General features: G+C 34.7%; 3 protein-coding genes across 4 annotated transcripts; 1 reads left to right on the top strand and 2 right to left on the bottom strand.

The window, feature by feature from the left end:
* Positions 1 to 3: 3 nt before the first annotated feature.
* LOC126657744 (probable inactive leucine-rich repeat receptor-like protein kinase At3g03770) lies at positions 4 to 7,882 on the bottom strand. Of its 2 annotated transcripts, none has more exons than XM_050352510.2 (12): positions 7,801 to 7,882; positions 7,511 to 7,731; positions 7,118 to 7,271; positions 6,470 to 6,606; positions 6,137 to 6,263; positions 4,494 to 4,886; positions 3,091 to 3,168; positions 1,897 to 2,120; positions 1,664 to 1,808; positions 1,066 to 1,202; positions 826 to 955; positions 4 to 598 (listed from the first exon to the last, which is right to left on the bottom strand). In XM_050352510.2, exons 1-12 carry the CDS (start codon positions 7,829 to 7,831, stop codon positions 216 to 218), a joined length of 2,160 nt encoding a protein of 719 aa, XP_050208467.1. In that variant the 5' UTR covers positions 7,832 to 7,882; the 3' UTR covers positions 4 to 215. The 2 variants fall into 2 exon arrangements, with proteins under 2 accessions (XP_050208467.1, XP_055959662.1); XM_056103687.1 differs by having other exon boundaries at positions 7,118 to 7,253.
* Positions 7,883 to 16,675: 8,793 nt separating this feature from the next.
* LOC126655123 (proton pump-interactor 1) lies at positions 16,676 to 18,418 on the top strand. The gene is made up of 5 exons (XM_050349124.2): positions 16,676 to 17,041; positions 17,224 to 17,418; positions 17,502 to 17,639; positions 17,720 to 17,899; positions 18,125 to 18,418. The coding sequence occupies exons 1-5, from the start codon at positions 16,769 to 16,771 to the stop codon at positions 18,341 to 18,343; spliced, it is 1,005 nt and encodes a 334-aa protein (XP_050205081.1). The 5' UTR covers positions 16,676 to 16,768; the 3' UTR covers positions 18,344 to 18,418.
* A 131-nt stretch (positions 18,419 to 18,549) lies between these two features.
* LOC126655120 (elongation factor G-1, mitochondrial-like) lies at positions 18,550 to 24,879 on the bottom strand. The gene is made up of 20 exons (XM_050349122.2): positions 24,418 to 24,879; positions 24,039 to 24,260; positions 23,807 to 23,928; positions 23,558 to 23,708; positions 23,233 to 23,304; positions 22,645 to 22,740; positions 22,493 to 22,581; positions 22,294 to 22,360; positions 21,857 to 21,895; positions 21,641 to 21,701; positions 21,292 to 21,401; positions 21,135 to 21,209; positions 20,980 to 21,048; positions 20,749 to 20,870; positions 20,199 to 20,324; positions 19,695 to 19,815; positions 19,485 to 19,585; positions 19,349 to 19,409; positions 19,073 to 19,126; positions 18,550 to 18,974 (listed from the first exon to the last, which is right to left on the bottom strand). Exons 1-20 carry the CDS (start codon positions 24,808 to 24,810, stop codon positions 18,870 to 18,872), a joined length of 2,256 nt encoding a protein of 751 aa, XP_050205079.1. The 5' UTR covers positions 24,811 to 24,879; the 3' UTR covers positions 18,550 to 18,869.
* Positions 24,880 to 24,954: the final 75 nt, after the last annotated feature.

Here is a 24,954-nt window from a genome sequence, read left to right as displayed (position 1 = left end):
ACCTTAATTGGGTATAAGGTTCTTAATAAAATTGTTTAGAAAAAGGAGTTGAACAAGCATATATTATATACAATCCTATAATATAATCAAATGCCTTCAAGGCCAGTTTAAAAAGGTTTGAAAAATCTAACTACTAATCATTCACTGCTAACGTAATTAGATTCTACTTCTGATGAAAAAATCATCGCCTCAAGCACTTTTTGATGCCTTGTCTTTTAGTTTTTTTTGCCAACTTGCCTGATGCCCAATTCTTTAGCATGTTTACGGACAACTTGTAGATTTAGCAAACGTTTTACAACTTGCTTCATGCTAGGTCGCTCGAACAAATCCAAAGCTACACATTGCAACGCCAATCTTGTAAGTTCAGCTCCGTCTCTAGCAAAGTGATCACCATCTTCTGATAGCTTCCTTTCCACAAGTGAAAACCGAGCTTGGTTAAAACGCGCCTTCGATTTTTCTTCGTCGTAATATGCAATGGCCGAATCACTAACATAAACGGAGCCATTCTTGACATCTTCTTCTGTATATACCTTTTTGGATATCAAGCCCAGAAGTACACAACCGTATGCATAAACATCAGAGAAAGTATACCATATACCTGTACAGATAAAACATAAATTCTCAAATAAGGCCAAAGTCATAATAAAAACCAACCAAAAATGATTTATTTGAAAAAACTAGCATGATGACTCTTTCCTACTGTTTTTCATTATAATATCATCCGTAATATTACCCGTAAGGAAGGGTTCAAGTATATATTATTTCTGCATAATTGGCAGCCAAAATTTAAAAAACTGGAAACAAAAATGCATTTTGTTTACATACCTCCATCAAGTAAGGCATCTGCATCCATGTAACCATAACATCCAAAAAGAAACCGATTTCTGTCAATTCTAGCATCAAGAATAATTCCACCAATAGACATCCCAAAATCAAATAATTTTGGGCTGTAATCCTACAAATCAAATTGATCCAATTGAAGGAATTAATACAGTAAAAAATAGAAGGAAAAGAAAAAAGACTGTAAAAAAGAAGTACGACGTAAAACAAAGATCATGTAAAGACCTTATCGACTATAATGTGATTAGCATCTAGGTTCCGAACCAGAAACGGCATATATGGCAGATTGCGAGCATGTAGAAACTCAAGAAGGCAAGCAAACTCATACGCTATCTTAATTCTCTGCAGCCAAGTCAAGTCATCTACAAATGAAAAGACATTGTCAAAAACAGTTATTAAAGATGTAATGAGTTGATCGAGAACTGTTGAGATTTATATTGTTTAGGGACTAGGGAAAATAGTAATTAGGAGAAAGTCTAAGGACTTCTTAGCATGATTGTAAGGACTACATAAACCCAAAATGTCAACTAATAAACTAGACAATAACATTATCAAATTTCATTAGAATCAATATTTAGTCCCCAACAATGATCAAAATGAATAAAGCCATTGATTCAAATTTAAAAATAAAAAAATTGGTTATCATGAGCAAAGCTTACTATAATAAGGTTCAGGTGATGAAAAGAAAACACAACGAATGAATTCTATAATGAAAAATATTCATCAAAAAGCAAGGGCAAAATGACTAGGATAAAAAACTGTACATATATCCACGCCAGAAATGCACGAGCAAAAATTAGATACAAGAAAAAACATTAATCACCTTTAGGTGAAAGATTATATAAAGTTTGATGTGGATCCAGATCATAAACAGCGCCAAGTTTCTCCTCTTCGTGGCAGTATCCAATCAATTTCACCATATTTGGATGAGAGCTAAATCTAGCATCCCGAAGCAATGCAATTTCATCCTAAAAGAAAAGCTAGCGTCAGGCATGCTTAAGACTTCAAGTTAGAGGTCAAACATAGAAGACATAAACATATTGTTCATCGTCTTACCCTCAACCTGCCTTTGTTACCATGCTGACTAGCCAAATATATTTCATTGCTAGGTTCCCAAATCTTCACCATCACTTTTTTCTCTTGAATCATGCCACGAAATACACGTCCAAATTGGAATTTTCCAATAAAATTTTGTTCATTAAATCCGTTGGTGAACATACTTAACTCTTTGTAAGAAAACACTTCAAGTGTGTCATAGTCTTCTTCCAAAGTGTTTTTCCCTAGTGATAAACATAAATTAGGCATCAGAAATGGAAAACTATAGTCAACTGAAAAGAAATAATCATGTGGATTTCACAATTTTGAAATGCAGTGCTAGTTCCTCTAACAATTCAGAATGCAAATTTATACGGAGCAGTGAGCTTTTTGACATCTGTTACATGGGCGCAGTTCAAGCAACATAATTTAGATATCTATATCTTAAAATTGACACCCAGAAATATAACACATGAGACAATTGCTAGGATTAAACTCATAGGCCAAATAAATCATATAGAATGCTGAAAACTTATATCACGAAACGGTATAGCAAGAAACAATTTTTTAGAATTTCTCTTGCTAATGGCTGTGCAGTATAACCTTCATGTTATTCAGACACAGCTTTTCCATAACAGATGATCTCTTTCAAATACATATTTATCATACTATGATGTGTTATCAATCCTTTTGTGCGTCTATATATGGACAATTGGAGACAAGTCACTTTAGATATAGGAACTAAAAGCACTTAACAAGTTGTCAGATTTCCTTATATAGTGTACGTTTTAAATAGATTTATCCCGTCCAATTAAGGCTATGGGCATGGATATTAATCGTCATTTCCGTGAATATATCTAGAAAATAAAATATCCGTTTACTTCGGCGATTTCAAGAGTTTATTAAACCTGAGCTTCTTGTGGGTCATTACATTCTGTATATCTGAATTACGCGCCCTATGAAAATTACCTAGGCATTGCATATGTACAACATAATGTGTGTGTATAAATAAAAATTTCAAATGTACAAAATAATCCCCTCTATGGAGGAGACTGAAACAAGGAAAGATGTGCCTTGGCAAGAAAGTTTTAATTGTTTGGCCAGTCCTGACATGACTTTTAAACAGGCAGAACCATTAGAGAAATGTAGAGGCATGTTATTTAACAACAGATTCAGGAAATCCATAATATAGTGCTTGTAAGCACAGTTCCTTACCAGCTCGGCAATAATCTGAGCCTCTATTGAATTGTGAGACATGTCCTGAATTCCATGTTAACAGTCTTCTATCCTTCACTATCCAAAAAACCCACATACATCAACAAACAAGTTACTGGTAACAGAAGGAAAGCAATGTACTATAAAAGTTTATCTATCCAACGTAGAAGCAGTATGACCAACGAAATTAAAGAGTGAAAATTTGCAACATTATAATCTTGAAACAGAATGGAAATATTCTTTTTGACAGTGTCCACAAATAAACATAGAGGAACATTTAAGAGATTACATTTGCACCACGTAAGCTGTGTAAAGGCACTCTCACATGTTGTAAGCACACTCTCCAAACTGTTTACCTATTATAGTATCCATATGGCTCACGTGGTTAGAATATACTCCCCAAATCTCTAAACATAGAATGCATTCCTTTAGTAGCATCTAGGCCTAATGGGTTTAATTAATAATGTTAAAGTGGGAAATCCCACATTGGTTGTGTTTGTGAGTGGACATGTGTTTATATATTGGTTGGGCACCTCTACTTAATACCAATTGGTTTAAGATGGAATCTAACATGGTATCAAAGCCTTGTCCATTCACACAATTTGAGTTTAGCCCGGCCCACGTGAGATTTACGTGAGGGGGGACTTTGTTGCTCGGCCCGTACACGCTACGCGTGAGGGGGAGTGTTAAAGTGGGAAATCCCACATTGGTTGTGTTTGTGAGTGGACATGTGTTTATATATTGGTTGGGCACCTCCACTTAATACCAATTGGTTTTAAGATGGAATCTAACAAATAAAACACCTAAGACTCAGAAAAGAACTCGGCTAGAGAAGGGGATATCCCTAGGCCTGGTCCGAGTAAAGCCCATTTCCATTTAAAGAAGCATTAAGACTTGCTCTTTATATCGCCCATGCCCGCTCTTACATCAATTAATATAATTTTAGGACTTTTCAATTATATAAAGCTTGGGCTAACACATATTAATTAACAAATCCACTAAGGCATGAACAGAACCAGCACCCCAACCCAGTAATTAAACTGACCTATTAGCACCTAACTATCAATTAAAAAAGAAATTCCACCATAAGAAGCTACAGCTTCATCGATGCCTCACAGCACTTTAATATTGGAGAAAAAAACTAGCCTTATACATTTTGTTGAAAGTGTTTAGAGATTTATGGTAATCTATCAACTTAAATATTCAAATTAGACGTAGAATCACAATCCATGGTTAGTGAGGAATGAACTAATCTCTCTTTAACAGATTTGCTGAAATCTAACAATAAGGAGTATCCAGTACCTGGCCAATCAGAATAGTTATATTTCAGCTCAGACAAAAAAGCACAATCCATATCTCTTTAACAGATTTTCTGAAATCTAAAATTAAGGAGTATCAAGTACCTGTCGAATCGGAATAGTGATATCCTGTAAGAATAGCCTTATCGCCATTAAGCAGCTTGCAAATTTCCCAGGTGCTCGCATTATGTTGAACAATCTGCAAATTCTGCAAACATCTCATAATTTTTTTCATTGTAGGCCGCCTTTGAGGATCACTCTGAACACATTTCTTTGCCAAGTTGGTGATTTCAGTCGCATCAGTCGAATAAAAATCCGATCCTAACGCTAAGCTTTGATGCAAAAGTGCACAGTTTCTTTTACCGAAGTCTATTACTGAATTTTGTGAGCTGCCACTTATTGGGGGAGATTCGGCATTGTACTTGCTGACTCTTTTTCCAATAAGAGCCAAGAGCAGAACACCATATGAAAAAACATCACATTTATCTGACCATTTACCTGCATATTATTAAAGTGGCGCATAAACTGTGAGCTCATGTAGTTAAATTAAAATCAGATTTAAACAACTGCGACATTTAATAATATGATACAAAGATGAGAAACTTTTGAACAAGAGAAAAAACACATTTGATTATATTGCACAAAATAAAATAGCACAAAACCATCGATATGATAACATTAAACATTTGTTTATGTGGAGGCGAAGAGGATAGAGAAAGTTAAATGATACCTGTTCCATAATCTTAGTACAATTGACATTCCTTGAATAGGATAGTTATTTATGTTCTAATAGCAGTAACATTTAAAATGAAGAATACAATTTGGTACTAAGGGGAGAACTGAAACGGGACAAAGGTTTTTGCCTTCATCGAGAAATCTTAAAATGAATCCGGCTAGACTAGAAGACAGACACCGCAGAGAGATATCCCCTATTAGGCTATTACATACTGTAATATCAGATTCGAATCTATCTTAAAACAACATATAAATGTCCAAAGATGGAGTGATGACAAGTGAGTGGCTTAATGAACCCCAAAATAGATTCAAAGATACATAAAATTCAGGCAAATAGTAAATAGTTAGAACTCAAATAATAGAGTTGAAGAACTATGGATAGAACTGTGGCTCCCTTTTATTTGGCACTTTGTTCCTCTTTCACTTCTTAAAAGGAACAAAGTGCCATAATCTCAAATGTGGATTCTTTGCTTTCACTTTGCACGATTTTGGGCCATATTTTTAGAAAGGTCGAAAACTTTTAAATCATTTTTATCATAGTAAAATTGTTTCACTATAATTGTCTAATTGGCTTCAACTATAATGTTAGAAAAAGAAAATCCAACAAATGACATAAGTTGGAAGGAGGAAGAAGTTTTGGGACGCTCCATTCAAAAGAAAATTTGTAAAAAGAAATTCCATGCTACCAATTCTACTCCATCAAAAATTGAGCCAAATGAATAATGTTTATGAGACGTTCCAAAACCACAAAACCAAACACAAGTTTCTATTTGACAGTTAGTCTAATCTCTAAGCATAAGCTCAGTCAGAGTCTATTGGTCGCTTATCATCTCTATTAATGGAGACTGGAGAGAATGATTATGTATCAAAGCAAGTAATAAGACTTTATAAAACATAAGAAACTTGCTAAGTCATATCATGGGAAGTTATACATTTAACCAATACATAAAACACCACTATTTTCCAATAGGAGAGAGAGAGAGAGGGAAAAGGTTCACACAACAATAATATACCTGGACGTGCACAAAGTGGATCAATGTAGCCATAACACCCATCTACATACTGATACCAAATATTTCTTTTGTCGGTAAGAATTCCTCCAGAGATCATACTAACATCAAATAATATAGGTTCATAATCCTACAACAAGTCAAAGAAGCTGAAATGTAAAAATAAGCATATATGTGGATACATGCATTGTAAAAGGAACAACTAGGCTTGACTTGAGTTGGAAAAATGCAGATAATTCAGCATTAGGAGCAAGGATTATGTGCCCAAGCCTTTCCTCCAAGCAGCAATATCATAAATTAAACTAATTAAGTCGAAATAAAAGCAAAAAGACAAACCTCATCAACCAGTATATGAGCAGCATCAATATTGCGAATCAGATACGGCAAATATTTAGGATGCGGAGCATGCATAAATTCAAGTAAAGAGGCGAATCCGAGAGCAACCTTAATCCTCTGCGGCCACGTAAAAGTATCTGAAAAGGAAAATTCTTAGTTTACTCAAGGCAATTCAAACTCGCCAAAAAGAATCAATAGCGACGCGTGAAAACAAACAACATATACAGTTAAGACAATAATAAGATATAGGCGTAATGTTATATAAATTCACTGAACTATTTTTCAATTTAATCATAAACTTCAAAAAGAGCCAAATTTATACACAATTTTTATCTTGTCTAAATTTGATACACGAGGTCATAATATGCTGAGACAGTACTCATTCATAGGTATAATTTGCTAAGGTGAAAGTCATTTTTTAGCTGACAGCTCAACACAATATGACTTCGTGTATCAAACTGAGATAAAATGAAAGTTGGTGTATAAATTTTGAAATTTTTAAAATTAATGATTAAATTGAAAAAAATTGTATAGTTGGTGAATTTATATGACATTACCCTAAAATATATCAATAAAATACCCTACCAATATTGTAATAGCATATATCAATATTAGGTTAGAAACATAAAAGTAAAAATGGAAAACCACCTTTTTCAATGAGATTATGCAGAGTATCAATTGCCTTTGGCTGGAGATGATAAATAATAGCTCTATATCCACCGTCGTCACAATGAGCATAAAACTTTGCCATGTTTGGATGCAAATCATTCTCTTTGAAATACTTCTGCAAATGAATTTCATCCTATACACAATTTAAAACGCTCGTCATCATCATCAAACATCAAACATCAAACAATCAATTCAAACATCCAAACAACCAAACAATCACCAAACGATCAGCAAACAATCATCAATCACTGATCATTCATCATCAACCAATCATCAATCATCAAACAATCATCAATTACTAATCATCAATCACTAATCATTCATCATCAAACAAACATCAAACATCAAACAATCATATAAAAATTAACTCACCCTGTACCTCTCCTCGTTATCACCTGGTTTCACTGTATATAACGAGTTCTCATCTTTCCAAATCTTAACTATCACATCTTTCCCCTGGAATGTTCCGCGGTAAACTTCACCGAATTGAAAATTTCCGATGAAATTTTGTGGACTGAATCCATCTGTACATTCAGCTAATTGTTTGGCCTTTATGGAAAAAGTTGCAAACAATCTCCTATATCTATCCGGACCTGCAAAAACATTCATAAATTAAATACAAACCGTTCATCATCATATATTTAAATTAAATCAGTACCTACCCATCTTCCATTTTTCAATTGCTGTTCTCATTCGCCCGAGCTTTTTGGCGCAATTTTTTTTTTTAGAGAATGAAACTAAATCCTTACTTTGAACTGTATATATAGGCTCTTGCTGAGTAGAAGCTGGCCATTAAGCCCAATGGACTAAATTTCCATTTTTTAGGCCTATGAGCCCAGTTTTTCTGCTTGGTAATTGATAGGGCTTTTTTTATAAACAACCAAAATTTTGAAGTTTACTACTTTTTTTTTTTTTTTGATAAGGGATATTATATTAAACCACAAGAAGTGGTTAAAAAGAACCGATACAAGAATTAAGTCAAAAGACTTAAGAGGAACAAAAACTAATCAAAGAAATAAAATGTCTAGACTTCTATAAACATCATTCCCGGAATAAGAAAATCTAGGATTAAAACATTTGTAAAAGGAGACTGCCTTGTGAATAGCACCCATCACTATCGAGCTTGCATCAGTTTCTTCATGGCTAAAAATCCGTCTATTACGAGCTTTCCAAATATCCCATATTATAAAATAGAAAATAGACATCCAAAGTTTTTTGTAACGACCTCTTGCGAGAGCAGCCCATTGATTGACAAGATATTGAATTGAAGCAGGAGACACCCAAATAACACCGCAATGCCCAAGCAAAGAGTTCCATAGATTCCAAGAGAAACGGCAATGAAGAAAAATGTGACTAGTATCTTCAGGTAGAGAGCAGATCTTGCATAATAACCCATCTTGATCAACCATGTTTCGCCGAAAAAGAAAAATACCTGTAGGTAGTCTATCCTTTAACAAAAGCCAACTGAAAAACCGAATTCTTGGTGAAGTTACTGACCTCCAAATGAAATCAAAAGGCCATAGAGTAAGGTTTCTGTTATTGATAAAACTTGTCACAAAGGCAGCAGCTGAATAGGCTTTATTCGACTTTCCCCAGCTGAACGAGTCCGAGGAAGAGCACGAGATGGTAACAGCAGCTAAGGAGATTTGAAGAGAAGCCAACGATTGTTGTTCACCCAAACGAAGATGGCGCTTCCATTCAAATTTGGACCAAGACCGCAGCTCAAAATCAAAAAATCTGTTAGCAGTAGCTTCTTTATGCAGAGAGAGCATGAACAGATCTGGAAAAGAAGCAGAAATACAGCCAATATTCAACCATTTTTCAGACCAAAAACGAATAGAAGAACCATTCCCAAGCTTCACTGAGAGTTGTGATTTAAAGAAAGTCCACAGGTCATCATTCTTAACACACACATTATAGATACCCTTCCATATGTGAGACATTCTTTTGTATTTAGAGAGCTGCAAATCATGATAAGAAGAAATACCAGAGCCATTAAAATTCGCTGCAATCCATAAACTGTTAGAATCAGAATTTAGCAACTTCCAAATCCATTTATACAAGAGGCTACTGTTCTTAAGCTTGAGAGAATGAACATTCAGACCCCCTAATCTGTAAGGTAAACAAACATCCGACCACGAGACTTTGCTAAGCCCAAGTTTATCTGAGTAACCAGTCCATAAAAAGTTCCTCATGTAGCGCTCTAAACAGTCAACAACTGAAGCAGGGATAGCCAACGAACTCATATAATAAACCGGCAAGCTACATAAAACAGATTTAATGAGAACGAGACGTCCTGCTGGAGATAGTAAATTGCCTTTCCAAGAACCCAATTTTGAACGGAAAGCAGCAATGATAGGTTCCCAATGCATTTTCTTGATAGGTTTAATTGAAAGGGGTAATCCCAAATATTTAATTGGGAAAACATCCATCTTACAGTTGAAGATAGTCGAAGCCTGCAGTAAGGAGTCTTGACTCACATTAACTCCCGATAAAGAACTTTTGTGGAAGTTGATTTTCAGACCTGAAATCAACTCGAAGCACTGAAGTATGCGAAGCGTTGAATGGAGCATATCGACATTATTCGGAATGAATAGCAGCGTATCATCCGCGAATTGTAAGATAGATAAGGATTCGTCAAACCCATCTAAATGAATACCGTCAAGTAATCCATGAGCTTTTGCTGAATCAAACATAGCCTTCAACCCTTCAACAGCTATAAGAAAAAGCATCGGTGATAAAGGGTCGCCTTGACGGACACCTCTTTCCATCCTAAAACTGTTAGTCGGGCTGCCGTTAATAAGGATGGAAAGCTGGGAAGAATTGAAGAAGTTTGAAATCCAATTTATCCAAGTCATTGGAAAGTTCATTCTAGTAAGCATTTTGATAATATAAACCCAAGAAACACTATCAAACGCTTTTTGAAAATCAAGCTTTAATAGAAACACTTCTTCTTTTCTCCTTTTTGCTAAGTTTAGAATCTCAGTAGCTATCGCATAGCAATCGTTAATGCATCGACCTTTCATAAAGGCAAATTGGTTGATAGAAACCAAATCAGGAAGTACCGTAGACAAACGCGTAGCAAGGACTTTGGACACTAACTTGAATACTCCATGGATAAGGCTAATAGGACGAAAATCACTAATATCACTAGCTCCCTTAAACTTCGGAATAAGAACTAAGAATGCCGTATTAATCCCGTAAGGAACTGAACCTGAAACAAAAAGGTCTGAAAAAACCTTATGCAAATCATCTTTCAAAAAATCCCAAGCTTTCTTATAGAAGAAAAAGTTGAAACCGTCTGGCCCCGGAGCCTTGTTATCCCCACAGCTCAGTAGCCCTTTATGAATTTCCTCCATAGAAAAACTATGACAAAGATTTGCAGCATTTGAATCCGACAACTTGCTGACCGGAAGAGATGATAAGGAGAAATGAGGCTCTGGCTGCTTCTTAAAAATCCTCTTAAAATAGTTAAACACACCATCCTTAATGTTAGCCGGAGTCGTTAATATGTTACCATCAACCAGAATATCAGCTATAGCATTGTGATTGTAATGAATTGAGGCTTGAGTATGGAAAAATTTTGAATTCTGATCCCCGAAAATACTCCATTTAACTCTTGATTTTTGCCACCAAAAAGATTCAAGAGACTTTGAAATTTGATAAGCTTGAGCTTTAAGAGAAGATAAAGAATCCTTCTCAGCAGTAGAAAGATCACGCTGATCAGACAGACCTTCAAGATCTGAAATGAAGGCTTGAACAGAATCAAGTTGAGAGTTCAAATTACCAAAAGATGAAGAATTCCAGACTTTAATCACCATGCGAAGTTCCCGAAGCTTGAGAGGAAGAGAACCTGATCGATGTTTATCACAAATAGATCCCCAAGAAGAAGCGACCAAATCTGGAAATTCAGAATGCTCCCACCACATATTAAAAGACTTGAACGGTTTCGGTCCCCAATCCAATGGTTCTTGAGAACGAAGCATAATTGGAACATGATCTGAGAAGCTCCGAGGCAAAGCTTTAAGAGAAAGAGAAGGCCAATCTATCATACTCCGAGGAGAAATAAAACAGCGATCAAGTTTAGACTTAGAGATGGAGTTTTGCCATGTGAAATAACGACCAATAAGTGGGACTTCCACAAGTAAGGAACTATTAATGAAATCTGAGAATGCTAGCATTGAAGAGGAGAAACCTTGACAGTTAAAACGCTCCGAGGGCTGGAGGATTTCGTTAAAATCACCCATTAGAATACAAGTAACATCTGAATTGATGATAGGCAAAAGATCTATCCAAAGAGCGGCTCTTGCAATAGGACAGTTAGGAGCGTAGACAATTATGAACTTAATAATACTTGATTCCCAAAGAAACTCCAAAGCAATCCATCTCGTATTAACCACAAAATTATAAGGAGTAATAAGATCTGAGTTCCAAATGCAGATAATGCCTCCGGAAGAACCAATAGAAGGAGCAAAACAATATCCGAAGTCAAGATTAGGCCAAAGTTTACGAATCAAAAAGTCATCCACCAATTCCTTTTTAGATTCAATCAAACCAAGAAGGGAAATATGATTAAGATGCACAAAATCCCGTATAGAACGCTGTTTTCTTGCTTGATTAACACCACCTCGACAGTTCCAAGATAAACAATTAAGAGACTTAATCATTAAAAGATTTTTAACCTGGAAAAGGTGCAGAACATGCTCACTGAGGACGAGCCTGAACACCTTCCTTGATACAGTTTTCTGATAAGAGGGATAATGTCTCATCTCTAAATTTAGGATTAAAAATCCCTAATTGAAGTCCGACATCCCAGACTTTAACTGCTACAGTCTCAGTAGTTGGAGGCACATCGACAGTCTCAGGCAAAGACTTGCTGGTAGCCGAAGTATCTAACTCAATCTCAGAAATCTGCTTATTCAAGACATTACCATTCATGATCTGAGCATCCGAGTGAGAAACAACAGACGGTGAATGATGGGAGTTAACCTCCATATTTCTGGATGAAGTGACTTGTTTAAGTTTGCGTCTCTGAGTAATAGCAAGCAAGTTAGGATTTGGTAATGTAGCCAAGGAGTTTATTGAGTCAGTTCCAGGACTAGATTGAGGCACCTCAAAGTTTTTACTGACAGTTTTTTGGGAAACATGATAGGAGGATGATAACTCATCAGAGTCAGAAGATGAATCATAAGAATCAGTCCATAAAACCGGGATGTCCGATTCAAAAACCTGAACAACAGCCTCAATATTGTTAACAATAACAGGTAAAGAGCAGTCTAAACGCTGTAATCCTGTCGAAATAAGAACAGACCCAGCATCCATTCTTTCCTTATTGAAAACTGCTGGGTGCACAGCAATTGCTTTGCCAAGTCGATCACCAATTTGGAGAAATAAATTTTCCTCCCAAGCAATTAAAGGAATACCAGAAATAGTAATCCAAGTATAACGTTCCATAGTCGAAAACGAAGCCTCCCAAGGTTTAACCTCAGTGAAAAAATCATCCCGAGAAGATGGAAAAGCTGCTCTAAAATTGTTAATATCATTGAAACTATCAAAATTCAATAATATGTATTCACCTCCCAGGAAAGAACAAGAATCGTATTTGATCCCTTTATTCTTGAGGAATGATTTAACATTCATAACATCAGAAATATGTTTTAGTTTGACGATAAGAGAACCAGCCAAGTTAACTGCATTATCCTTAACTGAGTTGAAAATCAGCGGCTCTTCAGCAACCACCTGAACGTACGAACGGGAATCCCTCAGAGACTCCTTGAAAACGTGAGGCTTAACAGTAGAAGTAACCAACTGTTGTTTACGTGAGATGGGTGGACGTGACTGCATGGGTTTATTAGGGTTAGGGTATTTTGAAGGAAAAGCTCTGACGCGTCGAGAACCAAGGTAAATCTTATTCAATTTGGAGAGAGTCTCCAGAGGATCCTGATCATGTTGCAATCTGAGAAATCCAAAACGCCTGTTCCCACGATTCAATTTCTTGGCTATGGTGACAGTACCATGAATACCTAATTTTCCAAACACTGATTGTATGTCCGAGTAAAACCAATTATCCGGGTAATTTTCGAAGTAGATGACCTCAATGGAAGGAGCTGTGACTGAAACTAGGTTGGTCTGAGTGGGCAAGCGAAGGGTAGATGCAGGTGGAGGATGGTTGCGAGAATGAGGTTGCGCCGCCATCGAGCTGGACAGCAAGGGTTTTTTCTTGAATCAAGTTTACTACTTTTATACGGATACAACTTTTCAATATTAAAACTACAGTACACGCTAGAAATATTTTTTTTTATACGGTCCAAATATATACCCCTCATCTCAAACCAACCTTCATAATTACAATAATTTTCTCTCTCATCATCATCATTTTCTCTCATCTCTCTCAACTCATATTTCTCTAATTTCTCTTAAATCAGACAGCCTCCTCCGACTCTTTCAGATCCGCCGCCCTCATCCATCTATCTTAACGCCGCCGTTCAACATCGCTTCAAGTTTCGTCAATATTGTTTCTTTTTTCGCCGTTGTTGGTGCTGAAAGATCCGCATAGGGTTTCGGCTTGTAAAATGACTTCTTGTTGTTCTTGCGTTGCTTCTTGTTGTCGTGTTTCTATTTTGATTTCAGATCTGAAATTCACCGTTCTTATTCTTCCTTCTTTCTTATATCTACAAGTTTCTTTCTTTTTTATTTACTGTTTTATATAACAGTATTTTTTTTATCATTAAACATGTATATATAAAGATTATCTTTTCATGTTTAAAAAATAATTTTGTAATTTTATGGAATAAAAATTTGTTATTTCTGCATTTTCCTTGCATTTATTTGTATTTCTGCATTTTTCTTATTCTGCAGCACGATTTGTTGATGATGATTAATTGTTAAATTATTGTAATGTTGCAGTGTGGTTGATATTATGTTGACTTTATGTTGATATTGTGTTGATAATCAGTTGGTGTTTGCTTGATTTTAACATTGGCAATAAGATAATATTGTCAGTGAAATAAATTAAAAAAAAATAAAAATTTAGCTGAGGTTGGATAATGATATGTTAACATTTAGGTAAAAGACAAATAATAATTTTGAATGATTATAATGTTGAAGTGTTGATGTTATGTTAATTTTCGGTTGATATTTTGTTAATTTTGTGTTGATATCTGGTTGATTTTAACATTGGCAAAGAAAATAATATTGCATATGAAATAAACTAAAAAAATGAAAATTAAATTGAAATAGAAAAAATGATACCTTAATATTTGATTAATTGCTAAATTATTGTAATGTTGATATTTTTTTTGTTAAAATTAAAATTAACTAAATATCAACATAATATCAACACTAGATCAACATTGTAACATTATCCATAATAAATATTTTTCATCAATGCTAAAATCAACAAAATATCAACCGAAAATCAACACAATATCAACACTGTAACATTACAATAATTCAATATGTTTATGTTATTTTCCAATGTTAACATATTATTATCTAGTCTCACTTAAATTTTTATTTTTTTAGTTTATTTCACGGACATCATTATTTTATTCGTCAATGTTAAAATCAATAAAATATCAACATAAAATCAACATAAAATCAACAACACTGAAACATTACAATAATTCACCAACTAACCATCATTAATAAATCGTGTTGCAGAATAAAAAACGCAGAAATGCAACCAAACACAGTAAAACTACAGAAATAACAGATTTTCATTCCTTAAAATCATAAAATTATTTTATGTACATGAAAATTAGTAATACATTCTTTAAAGATAATCTTTACACTTGTTTAATGGTAAAAAAATCATTGTTATTTAAAAACAATTAACAAAAAATTCTAGATCTGAAAATGAAAAAGAAGAAGAAGAACGATGAATCATTTTGCCTCGAAATCTGATCATATGCCTTTATAAAACTTCTAAAGTCGTTAAAAATTTCCGATATCTATTCTTCCTTCCGACAAAAACTCTGATCCAGATCTGGAAAAGAAAACACGGAAACAAAAAAATGGCGGCGGCGCAGCGAGGATGAAGGCGGCAGCGAAGTGCCGCTGAAACTTGCTGAAGAACGGCGACCATGAAAAAGAGTAAAAGGCAGAGGATGGAAAAATATGGAGAAAATAACTGTTAATTTGAGAGCCAAAATAAAAAATCGTATAAAAAAATAATTATAAGATAGGTTATATTTATAAAATAAGATGGTGGGGAAAGTAAAAAAATGAGATGGGCTGTATAAAAGTAAAGAGTCATTCAAATGTTGTATTTGGCATAAAAAGTCCTAATTGATAGGCCTGTGAGCCCAGTTTTAAATGTAATAATTAATAGTTTTTAAATTACAACAAAAAAGTAAGAATTTTCAAATTTATGATTTTGGATTTTGGATTTTTTAACAGAGATAGATATACAAAGATAAATACTATACTATTACAACCTAAGCTATATATATATATACACACACTATCATTCACATCATTTACACTGTTTATGTTGAATGCATCACCTACTCGAGTTCGCCAACATGGCGGAGGCGGAATAATGCCGTATCCATTTTATCTAACGCTCCGAGCCTTCCTCCAAATACCCTTCATTAAATCTTAACTATTTTTCCCTTTTGTTCACATGAGGGTTTGAACCCAACATTCTTAAAATTTTGTGCCTCACTCCTAGCCAATTGAGCTAGGAGGTCATTAGCATGATTCAGGAATTTAACCAATGAATTTTTATCACTTGACTAAGCCTATAAGAAATAAACGATTCGTAGATATACCGTTGATTTTAGGGATATAATTAAGTTGAGCTAACTAGTGAGCTATTTAAGATTGATTAGAAGATATTTGAAACTGACTTAATTAATATCAACTTCAGATCGGATTCAAGCTACTTGAGTTGACATCGAGTAGATTTCGAACTTCAAAATACTTGACTTAATGAGCTCTTGAGGAAAATTGAGTTTTAGTTTATTTACTTTTTATCCTTTATAGTGATATATATCTATCATATTACTTTTATGTTTGTATTGAAATTTAACTTTTAAATATTAATTTATACATATAATCGAATTGTCTGCGTTTCAATTACTCTACACAATTCAAGCTAGTTTTTTTTTTGAACTTCGTAATGTTTTGACTCGACTGTTGATTACACTCTACCTTGAGCCACTAAAAGAACAAAAAAAGTATTATTATTATTATCACTCCTTGAAATTATATTAAAATTACTATTTTCTAATTCATTTCAATTTTTTTAACTTTAGATATATAGAAACTCTTCATATTAGAAATTTAGAAATAAAATATCAAAAACTTACTAATTTATTAAAAAAATTAAAAACAAGAATTATTCAATGTGATTAATTAATTATCTCAAAGATATCGACTTTTCTTTTCGGTTTACAATGACTATTTCTATGAATAAAATATCCTACACTAATTTATCATCATCGAAGCTATTGTAATTTGACAAAGCAAATAGTTGACTTTACTTGGCGTGAGGTGCAGGTTCCAATTTCATTATTTTACTTTCTTTTTCTTTCTCATGGATCAAAATCTATCTATAAAACATTGAGATTCAGCTTATTTTAATTTTCCATGTAAAAGAGTAAGCAGAAATTTGCTAAAGAGGCAATGCAATACTTGGATGCAGATTCTGATCAAGTTCTTGTCGTATCAGGGAGCAAAATAGCCGACATTTGCATCGACGATCTCAATCAAAATTTGACCTTAGACGATGCAGTTGATATAAGGCATGATGCTAAACATGTTCATCGATCTGATTTCGTCAAGTTTAGACCATCTCAGGATTTGATTTCCAAATGTAAAATTGAACAGACTGAGAATTTGATTGAATGGATCAACCAGAAACGACTCGACATCTTCACAAAAGTTGAAGAAAAAAAGGTTCGTACGTAGCTGCCAGATTATTCTGATGGATTATTTGAATATAAAAGTCGAAACTTTTCTTACTTTCCATAAATTTAATCTAAATTCTTACTTTTGATAATTTTAACAAAAATTCAAAGATTAACAACAATTCTAGCTGTCAAGATATTTGATCTCACGATCTAATTTCATGTTCACAGTTGGATCGATACAGTTTGACCAGAAAATTGGAATCCCTGACGTACTCGTATCGGTCAGAAAAATTCGAAACAGCTCGTCATAAAGAGACACTAGAACCTCTACAACTAGCACGCGACAAGCTGAGCTTCGCAAACACTGCATATCGTGATAAACTCATCAAATCGTGCTTACTCAGTGATGAAATTCATTTAAATGTAAGACGCAGTTCATTATTGAACAAAAACAAAATCAGTAGCATTGTAGAAAATCATTAATATATTCTCTATTTTTCTATTAGAATTTAAATTTCCAAATCCGGCATGGACACAAGACTTTGGCCGAAGAGAAACGACTACTAACAGAAACGAAGAAATGTCGAGGGAAAGAAAAAAATCGCAGCGACTCATATTTGACGTTAGAAGAACTTAACAAATCAGTAATGCTAATCATTGTGAATTTTTCAGTTTTTCAAACATTAAGTCGGAAGATCTTTGATTATGAGATTTTTTAAAGCAGATAGCATGCAAGTTTTACTGGAGTAACCGCTACGCCAACGATGAAGTTCAACGTAGAAAAGCCACAGAAGATATGAAGAAGTTGAAATGTTTAAGGGAGAAAGCTATAGCAAATGCTGCTGTGAAGGGTAGTATTTGGAATTCATTGGGATCAAAAGACAAAATACCAAAGCGAATCAAAGTATTTAAATTCCAATACCTGAAGTTCTTATGGATAATTAAAAGAATAATCACTATCACCCTACCATTTCTCCTATCTAATACCTAAATGTTCGAAAAAGATAGCAATTTTGAAAAATGTAGGAGAAAACGGTAATTTCAACTTAATTTCGGAGGTGATAGTAATTATCCTTGATTAGATGTGTTTCTGGTTTTACTTTTGTTATACTCACAATCTCATCTGCAGAAACGTAACGGCAAGGAATCAGAGGAACTGGGGAAGAAAAGCTTGACAATTAGAGCTAAAATGAAGCATGTACAGAAACAGTTGGAAGCAATAGAAAAAGATATAATTTCTCTGCAGAAACAATTGTCTGAAGGAACCCAAATGAAGATCAGAGCAAACAAATGCATACTTACACTTAAGGGTGTGCAAAAATCAAACCAACTGAATAATTCAGTTTAGTAAGGTTTGATACTTCAAAAATGTAATTTTTGATTCGATTCGGTTTTGAATATAAAATAATAATAATTCTAACAATCTATTGTTCATATAAATATTATACAATCATTATTACTCATTAGCATTTAAGAGGAAAAAACTGTATTTACCAATAGAAACTTCTTAATTCAGTTTTATATTAGCAAGTTTTCTCGCTTAGTTCTACTACATTTCAGATTAAACATTTATTAGATTGTATCGTAAAAAGATTACAAGTGCAAATACTGCTGACAAACAGTGTGAGCATACAGAAGATGAAAATTGGACTTGACATTTATTCATTGGCCAACTATTGCTATATAACTCCAACTTGCTTGGTGAGAAAAATTAATTTACAAGTAGCCATTAATAAATTTTATATATTAGAGCCCAAAAATTGATCGACCAAACTTATGATCTAAAAAGTTACAAATTCTATAATTGTAGAACAAAATAATTTATGACTTGTGTAAAGAATATAGGGCGACGAGCCTCACCAATCGCGATCTATTTATTCGGTAATCCTGCTTGCCTTGTAGGTGTTTACCAGCTGTGTTTGCACATCTTGCGAAACAGGTGCATGTTCTTTGTACTCCATTGTGAATTCACCTTTCCCCTGTTTAATTAGATGAATTAGCAATTTCTAATGACAACTATTTAGCAACAAAAGACACAGCATCACGTCCCTCTTAGAAAGTTCCACCATGTACGAACCTGCGTCATTGACCGAAGAGATGTCGAGTACCCAAACATATTATTTAGGGGAACCTGAAAAAAGCAAATGATAGAACACATCATAATCCATAACGTCACTTGATAGCTTGAAGCTCAAATTCGCACAATTGATAATTCAAAATGAACACAAATATGACCATCCATCCATGTCCTATCATGGTTTTTCAACTAATAACAAGCCTGGTGGATTTAGTTCACTTATGAATTTCTCCATTTTCTACATCTATGAACCATAAGGAGGATAAGCATGCTTACGTTGGCAGTTATTATAGAATCATCCCCGTCTTGGTCATTTCCAACAATCACGCCTTTTCTCCTGCGGAAAGTATAGCGATAAGAAGATGAAGCCGCCTTGATAATAGTAACATGCTAAAAGAGGAAGGCCACTTACTTGTTAATATCACCAGCTACAGTACCCTGAAATTCTGTCGGTACTTTCAGTTCCACCATCATGACAGGCTCCAATATCACAGGCTTTGCAGCTGTATAGCACTGATTCATGAAAAAGTAGGGGAGCTAAGTCAGGCCTAGAAACCTCCAAAAAAATGAGTACAACTAAATTGACAATACAATAACCACTTAATACAGGAAAGAGGATCACCTGTCTGAAAGCATATATTGCTGCTAATTTAAAGGCAAGTTCACTAGAATCCACTGCATGTGAATTACCATCTGTCAAAACGATTCGGACATTTTCGACTGGATGCCCAATTAAAGAACCCCTGAAAGCAGAAGAGCAAACATAACCATGATTTTTTCATCTGTCCTCATACAATTATCAGATCGATATTAAATGATCATAGCCATAATTTTTCATCTGTACTCACACATTTATCAAATCTATAGTGAACAGTCAAACTAGCATAGCAAGCAAGCAAGCACCATACATAATATTACTTATGTTTAATTGAAAAGATAGTATATGTGTGGTAGCAATAAATATATATTATTCAGCGTTTATAGTGAGCCAATTAATTAAGCACCAACAGTAGTGAGATGAGCGCTTTACCAGGTCTTCTAGTTAAAAGCAGGACACATAAATTGAAAAATACAAAGTCAAATTTAGTTACTTTCTCAGAACAACACACAAGGCCAGAGTACTTACGAATTGGCAGCTTCTCTGAAGCCCTTCTCAATAGCGGGTATAAAATTTGATGGTATAGCTTGTCCAACCATCATGTTCTCAAACTCAACTTTAGTGGATGAGCCTTCTGGAAGTGGCTCAATAAACCTGTCAGCAATGCAATACAATAAAGAACTTTGGAGCTGAAAGAGCTATTAAATAAAATAATATTTGGGAAAGAAAATTAAGAAATGTATCCACATGCATATCCAATCGAACATAACCAATATCTTTTACTGGAAGAACAAATATCAGAATCAAACTAGATGAAGAACGATTAGCATGTTTAACCAGGCACATTTAAAACTTCCCATCAATGCAACAAATTTCACACACTTTGTAACCAACAAGGCCACCTACACCCCTTCTCATTTATATTTTCCCGTGGAAAAGAAAATAGGTAGAGCAGAAACGTAGATAAATAGAAGAAAACTGCATTAGAATAAAACGAGAAGGCAAAAACATATCTATACAGGTTTTTTCTTATTATTAGGATCGCTACTTATAACCTTCATAGAATCATCTTTCTTACCCAATTACTCGTCCATATTGACCTTGTCCTCCCGTTTGCTTCTTATGTAAGTAATCAAATTCAGCACGCTTAGTAACAGTCTCTCTAAAGTTCACACGAGGCTTGCCGACAGTTGCATCAACCTGTTCAAGACAATAAGTTACAAATAAGAAGGAAGAGTGTATATTTTCTTTTGGTAGTGTAGCAGTAGAAGAGGGGAGAAGCCTATTCCCTGTCATACGACACAAATACCTTGTACTCTCTTTTAATGCGTTCCACATAAATGTCCAAATGCAACTCTCCCATTCCAGAAATAATTGTCTGCTTACAGAGACAGACATGTTATTATGTTACACTAACAGGGTAACAGTGTGACAAGGACCAATGGGAGAAACTGAGAGACAAACCTGCCCACTTTCAGGATCCAAACCAACACGGAAGGTTGGATCCTCTCTCTGAAAACGATTCAAAGCTTTTGAAAACTGGGAAAGAAGAATAGAAGATACATTGGTTAATCAACTGATGCAGAAACAAAAAAAACTACATTTCTTTATAGAAACCCACTTGTCCTCCCGCGTCTTTAGAAACTGGTTGAACAGCTAATGACATAACTGGCTCCGGAACATTCATGGAGGTCATAGTGTATCTAATGGATCCATCCGTAAATGTATCTCCTATGAATCCAACAAAATGGTATTAAGATTATAGCGATAAAGATCATGACGTGTAATAAAAAAAGAACAATTTAGTAATGAAATTGTATCTTATTTAGTTACGCTAACCCATATGTTTCTCCAACCTCTTACCCATGACTCTCATTGCCTATTTTCATATTTTCCCTCATAAACTTTCACTTGTCACTTATGATGCTACCAATGCTAAGAGAAAATGAATTAAGAAGTAGGCTTCGGACCTGAAGCACAATCAACACCAAACACAGCAACAATTTGCCCAGCATGTGCCTCTTGAATATCCTGTAGCATCAAAAATACCAAGAAAAGACAGGAGATAATTAAAACTAAATATAACAGTGAAATCAGTGTGAATACATCTGAAGATGTTTATTCAAGATAACCATAATTGTTTTTGATAGAACAAACTACTAAGAGACATGTCAAATGAAACTTACTTCCATTTCATCAGAGTGCATCCGTACCAAGCGAGGAACCTGTGCCAAAATGTTTTTGGTGCATTATGATACAGCCAAATCAAAACTAGCTCACATATTTGGATTGTTTGTGACAAGATGGAAACAGTCGCAAGTGCTTCTAGAAATAATACACCATATACTGGCCATTCCAGTATAATCATTTAAAAAAAGATTGGTCTAAACCGGGTGACATATATTATTGTTAAAAGGATAGCATGCTACTCGATCACATAGGTGCATCAATAATAATAGACTTCACTAGGCTAGAGTCACAAAACATGACATGATTCAGACTTGTTGCCCGTAAAATGTGAACTCATCCTCATGTTCACATCATATAAAAACAAAGTAATTGAAAAAATATACAAGTCAATAAGCAGAAAGCACTTAAAGAAACATTACATGCTTGAACTCACCTTAACTTTCTTGCCTGTATTGATGTTCACTATAAATTCACCCTTGCGAATGACACCGTCATAGATTCTTCAGTCAAAACAAAATGTTGGCATGAGCAGATAATTATTCGTTCTCACACTAATATATGCTATATCCAGCTATACCCATGGAAAATTTGGAAAAACATTACATTTAAACATAATCCACCCTATATCATACCTTAAATATGTTAATTGACCAAAACGTCCTTCCTCTAATTTAAAAGCTAATGCCACAAGTCGTCCATCTGGATTTCCACCCAACATGACCTACACATCAATTATGCAGTTAGATGAATGCCTAATGTTATAACAGAAATGATTAGTGAATACCTTATCTTCATTTTTGGATTGGTCAAGGGCATAGTTGCTGACTTCAATGGGACAAGGCAAATAACTCAGCACGCCGTCTAAAAGTGATTGCACTCCCTAAAGCAATAACGAGAAAATGTTCAGCCAATAATAGAGGGAAGAAACGAAAGAAAATAAAGATTACTGTTTACTGCTGATAAAGCATGAATTATTTAATGATAAAATTTCCGTGCCACAAAGATAGGCAAAGTTCATTTAGCACAAGAATTAAGAAATAGAGGTTAAACTACTATTTCTTGTTAACTTCAAATAATACCCTTAATTTAATTATCAAGATATCTTAAATTTCATTAATTTATATTTTGGGAACACTAATTTTTTGGGATTGTAATTAAATTTTGAAAAACTAAGTTTGTTATTAATTTTTGTATTGGATAAAGTGATAGTTAATGATGATTATGAGAATATAATAACGTGATTGAAATTAATGAAGGCTATTATTGGTATTTCAAGTTGAATATTCAAACTAATGTAGCAACTTTGCCTATATTTTGGGATGCCCAAAATAGAAACTTTGTGGGACAAGGTAGTACAAGACAAGAATTTCACCTTGTTCTTGAATGCGCTTCCCATGAATACCGGTATAAATTTCCGTGCAATAGTAGCCCTTCGAATGGCCTCCTACTCGAGCAGATATACATAATAAAAAAATTAATGTCAAAACCACAGTACTTATATGCGACTGCAGAAAATGCTTGCGAGAAGCAGGCAACAGCAGAGCTCAGATGCTAAAAAGGGCATAGACCAGATATGATGAAGCTACAATTACTGAAGTAAACAATAAAAATCCAGAGCAATGTTAACATCAATAGCCAATAATTTCAAAATATTCCTCAACTTGCCTACTTTTTCCAATGGACATTTATCAACATACCTCAAGATCAGTGGATGAAATAGGCTCATCCGCAAGAAAAGCATCAGCAAGTATATCATCAACTTCAGAAATCACTTCTATCAGTTCATGTCTCTTTTCTGCGGCTAAAGCTGCCATATTTGTTGGCACTTCTTCAGTAACAATATTTTCTCTAGAAAACGCAGCCGAAAAAATTAAACAAAAGCATATTTAATACAATTCCAGGTTTATTTAAGAAACTAATCAAAACTCATAAACTGCAATCAGTACCCATTTGAACCACGGAAGAAATAGGCTTTCATCTTCACAAGATCAATAAGACCTTCAAAATTCTCCTCCATTCCAATTGGCACTTGCACCGCTGCACTATGATGCCTCAGTTTAGCCCTTGCCTGAGATACGAATAAAACCATAAAGAAACTAAAAAATAAACGAAACCTATAATCTTTATCTTCAATTAACATAAAACTTAAATCTAACAGATCACATTAAGATAGTATACCTGATTCAGAACTTTCCAAGGATCAGCACCCATTCTATCAAGTTTATTAATGAACGCAAGCCTCGGAACCTCATATCTTCTCATTTGTCTATCAACAGTAATAGACTGACTTTGAACTCCACCAACACTACAAAACACAAGAATCGCACCATCCAACACTCGTAACGCCCTCTCCACTTCAATCGTAAAGTCGACATGTCCAGGCGTATCAATTATATTTACCTATACATATAACAAAAATTCAATCAATTCCTAAATTAACCTACCATTGTCCATAAATCATGTCAACTTCTACATCATTTCATTTCCTTCAAATTTTCTAGTTCATACACAATTTTGATCAATTTCCAGAAATAAAAAATTCTAATAGTTAAATTACCTGATAGTCCTTCCAAGTACAATATGTGGCAGCAGATTGAATAGTGATTCCCTTCTCTCTTTCTAAATCCATGGAGTCCATTTTCGCGCCAACGCCGTCACGGCCACGGACCTCGTGAATCTCATGAATACGGCCGGTGTAGAAAAGCATGCGCTCAGTGAGCGTGGTTTTACCGGAATCGATGTGAGCGGATATACCGATGTTGCGGACCTTTTCCATGGACTCTTTCCACCATGCTTCCTTTTCATCTTTGGCGCGGGCAGGGTTTGAGAACTGCCGGAGCTGGAAGTTTCCGAGGAGGAGCGCGGTGGTCGGAGATTGAGTCTGCCTTGATGAATGATAGAGGGAGCAGAGGAAGCGTGATGTAGCGGATCCTCTCGAGAATCGGGCCATGGAACTGGAAATGGTTAAACCCTAAAACCTGGCCTGGGTTTTTGGGAGGGTTTATTTTTTGTTTAGACTACGAAGAAGACGATGAATTATTTTGGGCTTATGGTTGGGCTGGATTTAGCCCATAACTTACATGAAAAAAACATG

This window comes from Mercurialis annua, linkage group LG7, assembly GCF_937616625.2.
Source record: "Mercurialis annua linkage group LG7, ddMerAnnu1.2, whole genome shotgun sequence".
NCBI classification, from domain to species: domain Eukaryota; kingdom Viridiplantae; phylum Streptophyta; class Magnoliopsida; order Malpighiales; family Euphorbiaceae; genus Mercurialis; species Mercurialis annua.
Note: the sequence above shows the minus strand (reverse complement) of the source record. Positions and strands in the feature narration are given on the sequence as shown.

Bases quoted from the DNA above. Each gene is read 5' to 3' on its own strand.
- LOC126657744 (XM_050352510.2), bottom strand. From the start codon at position 7,831: ATGAGAACAGCAATTGAAAAATGGAAGATGG. The intron at 7,272-7,510 runs GTGAGTTAATTT...AATTGTGTATAG, and splicing joins ATAACGAGGAGAGGTACAGG to GATGAAATTCATTTGCAGAA. The intron at 6,264-6,469 runs GTTTGTCTTTTT...GACTTGTTGTAG, and splicing joins CTCATATACTGGTTGATGAG to GATTATGAACCTATATTATT.
- LOC126655123 (XM_050349124.2), top strand. From the start codon at position 16,769: ATGCAATACTTGGATGCAGATTCTGATCAAGTTCTTGTCGTATCAGGG. The intron at 17,419-17,501 runs GTAAGACGCAGT...TTTTTCTATTAG, and splicing joins GTGATGAAATTCATTTAAAT to AATTTAAATTTCCAAATCCG. The intron at 17,900-18,124 runs GTATTTAAATTC...TCTCATCTGCAG, and splicing joins AAATACCAAAGCGAATCAAA to AAACGTAACGGCAAGGAATC.
- LOC126655120 (XM_050349122.2), bottom strand. From the start codon at position 24,810: ATGGCCCGATTCTCGAGAGGATCCGCTACATCACGCTTCCTCTGCTCC. The intron at 22,741-23,232 runs GTGAAATTCTTG...TTATTGCTTTAG, and splicing joins GAAGCGCATTCAAGAACAAG to GGAGTGCAATCACTTTTAGA. The intron at 21,210-21,291 runs GTGGGTTTCTAT...CTTCTTTCCCAG, and splicing joins CTAAAGACGCGGGAGGACAA to TTTTCAAAAGCTTTGAATCG.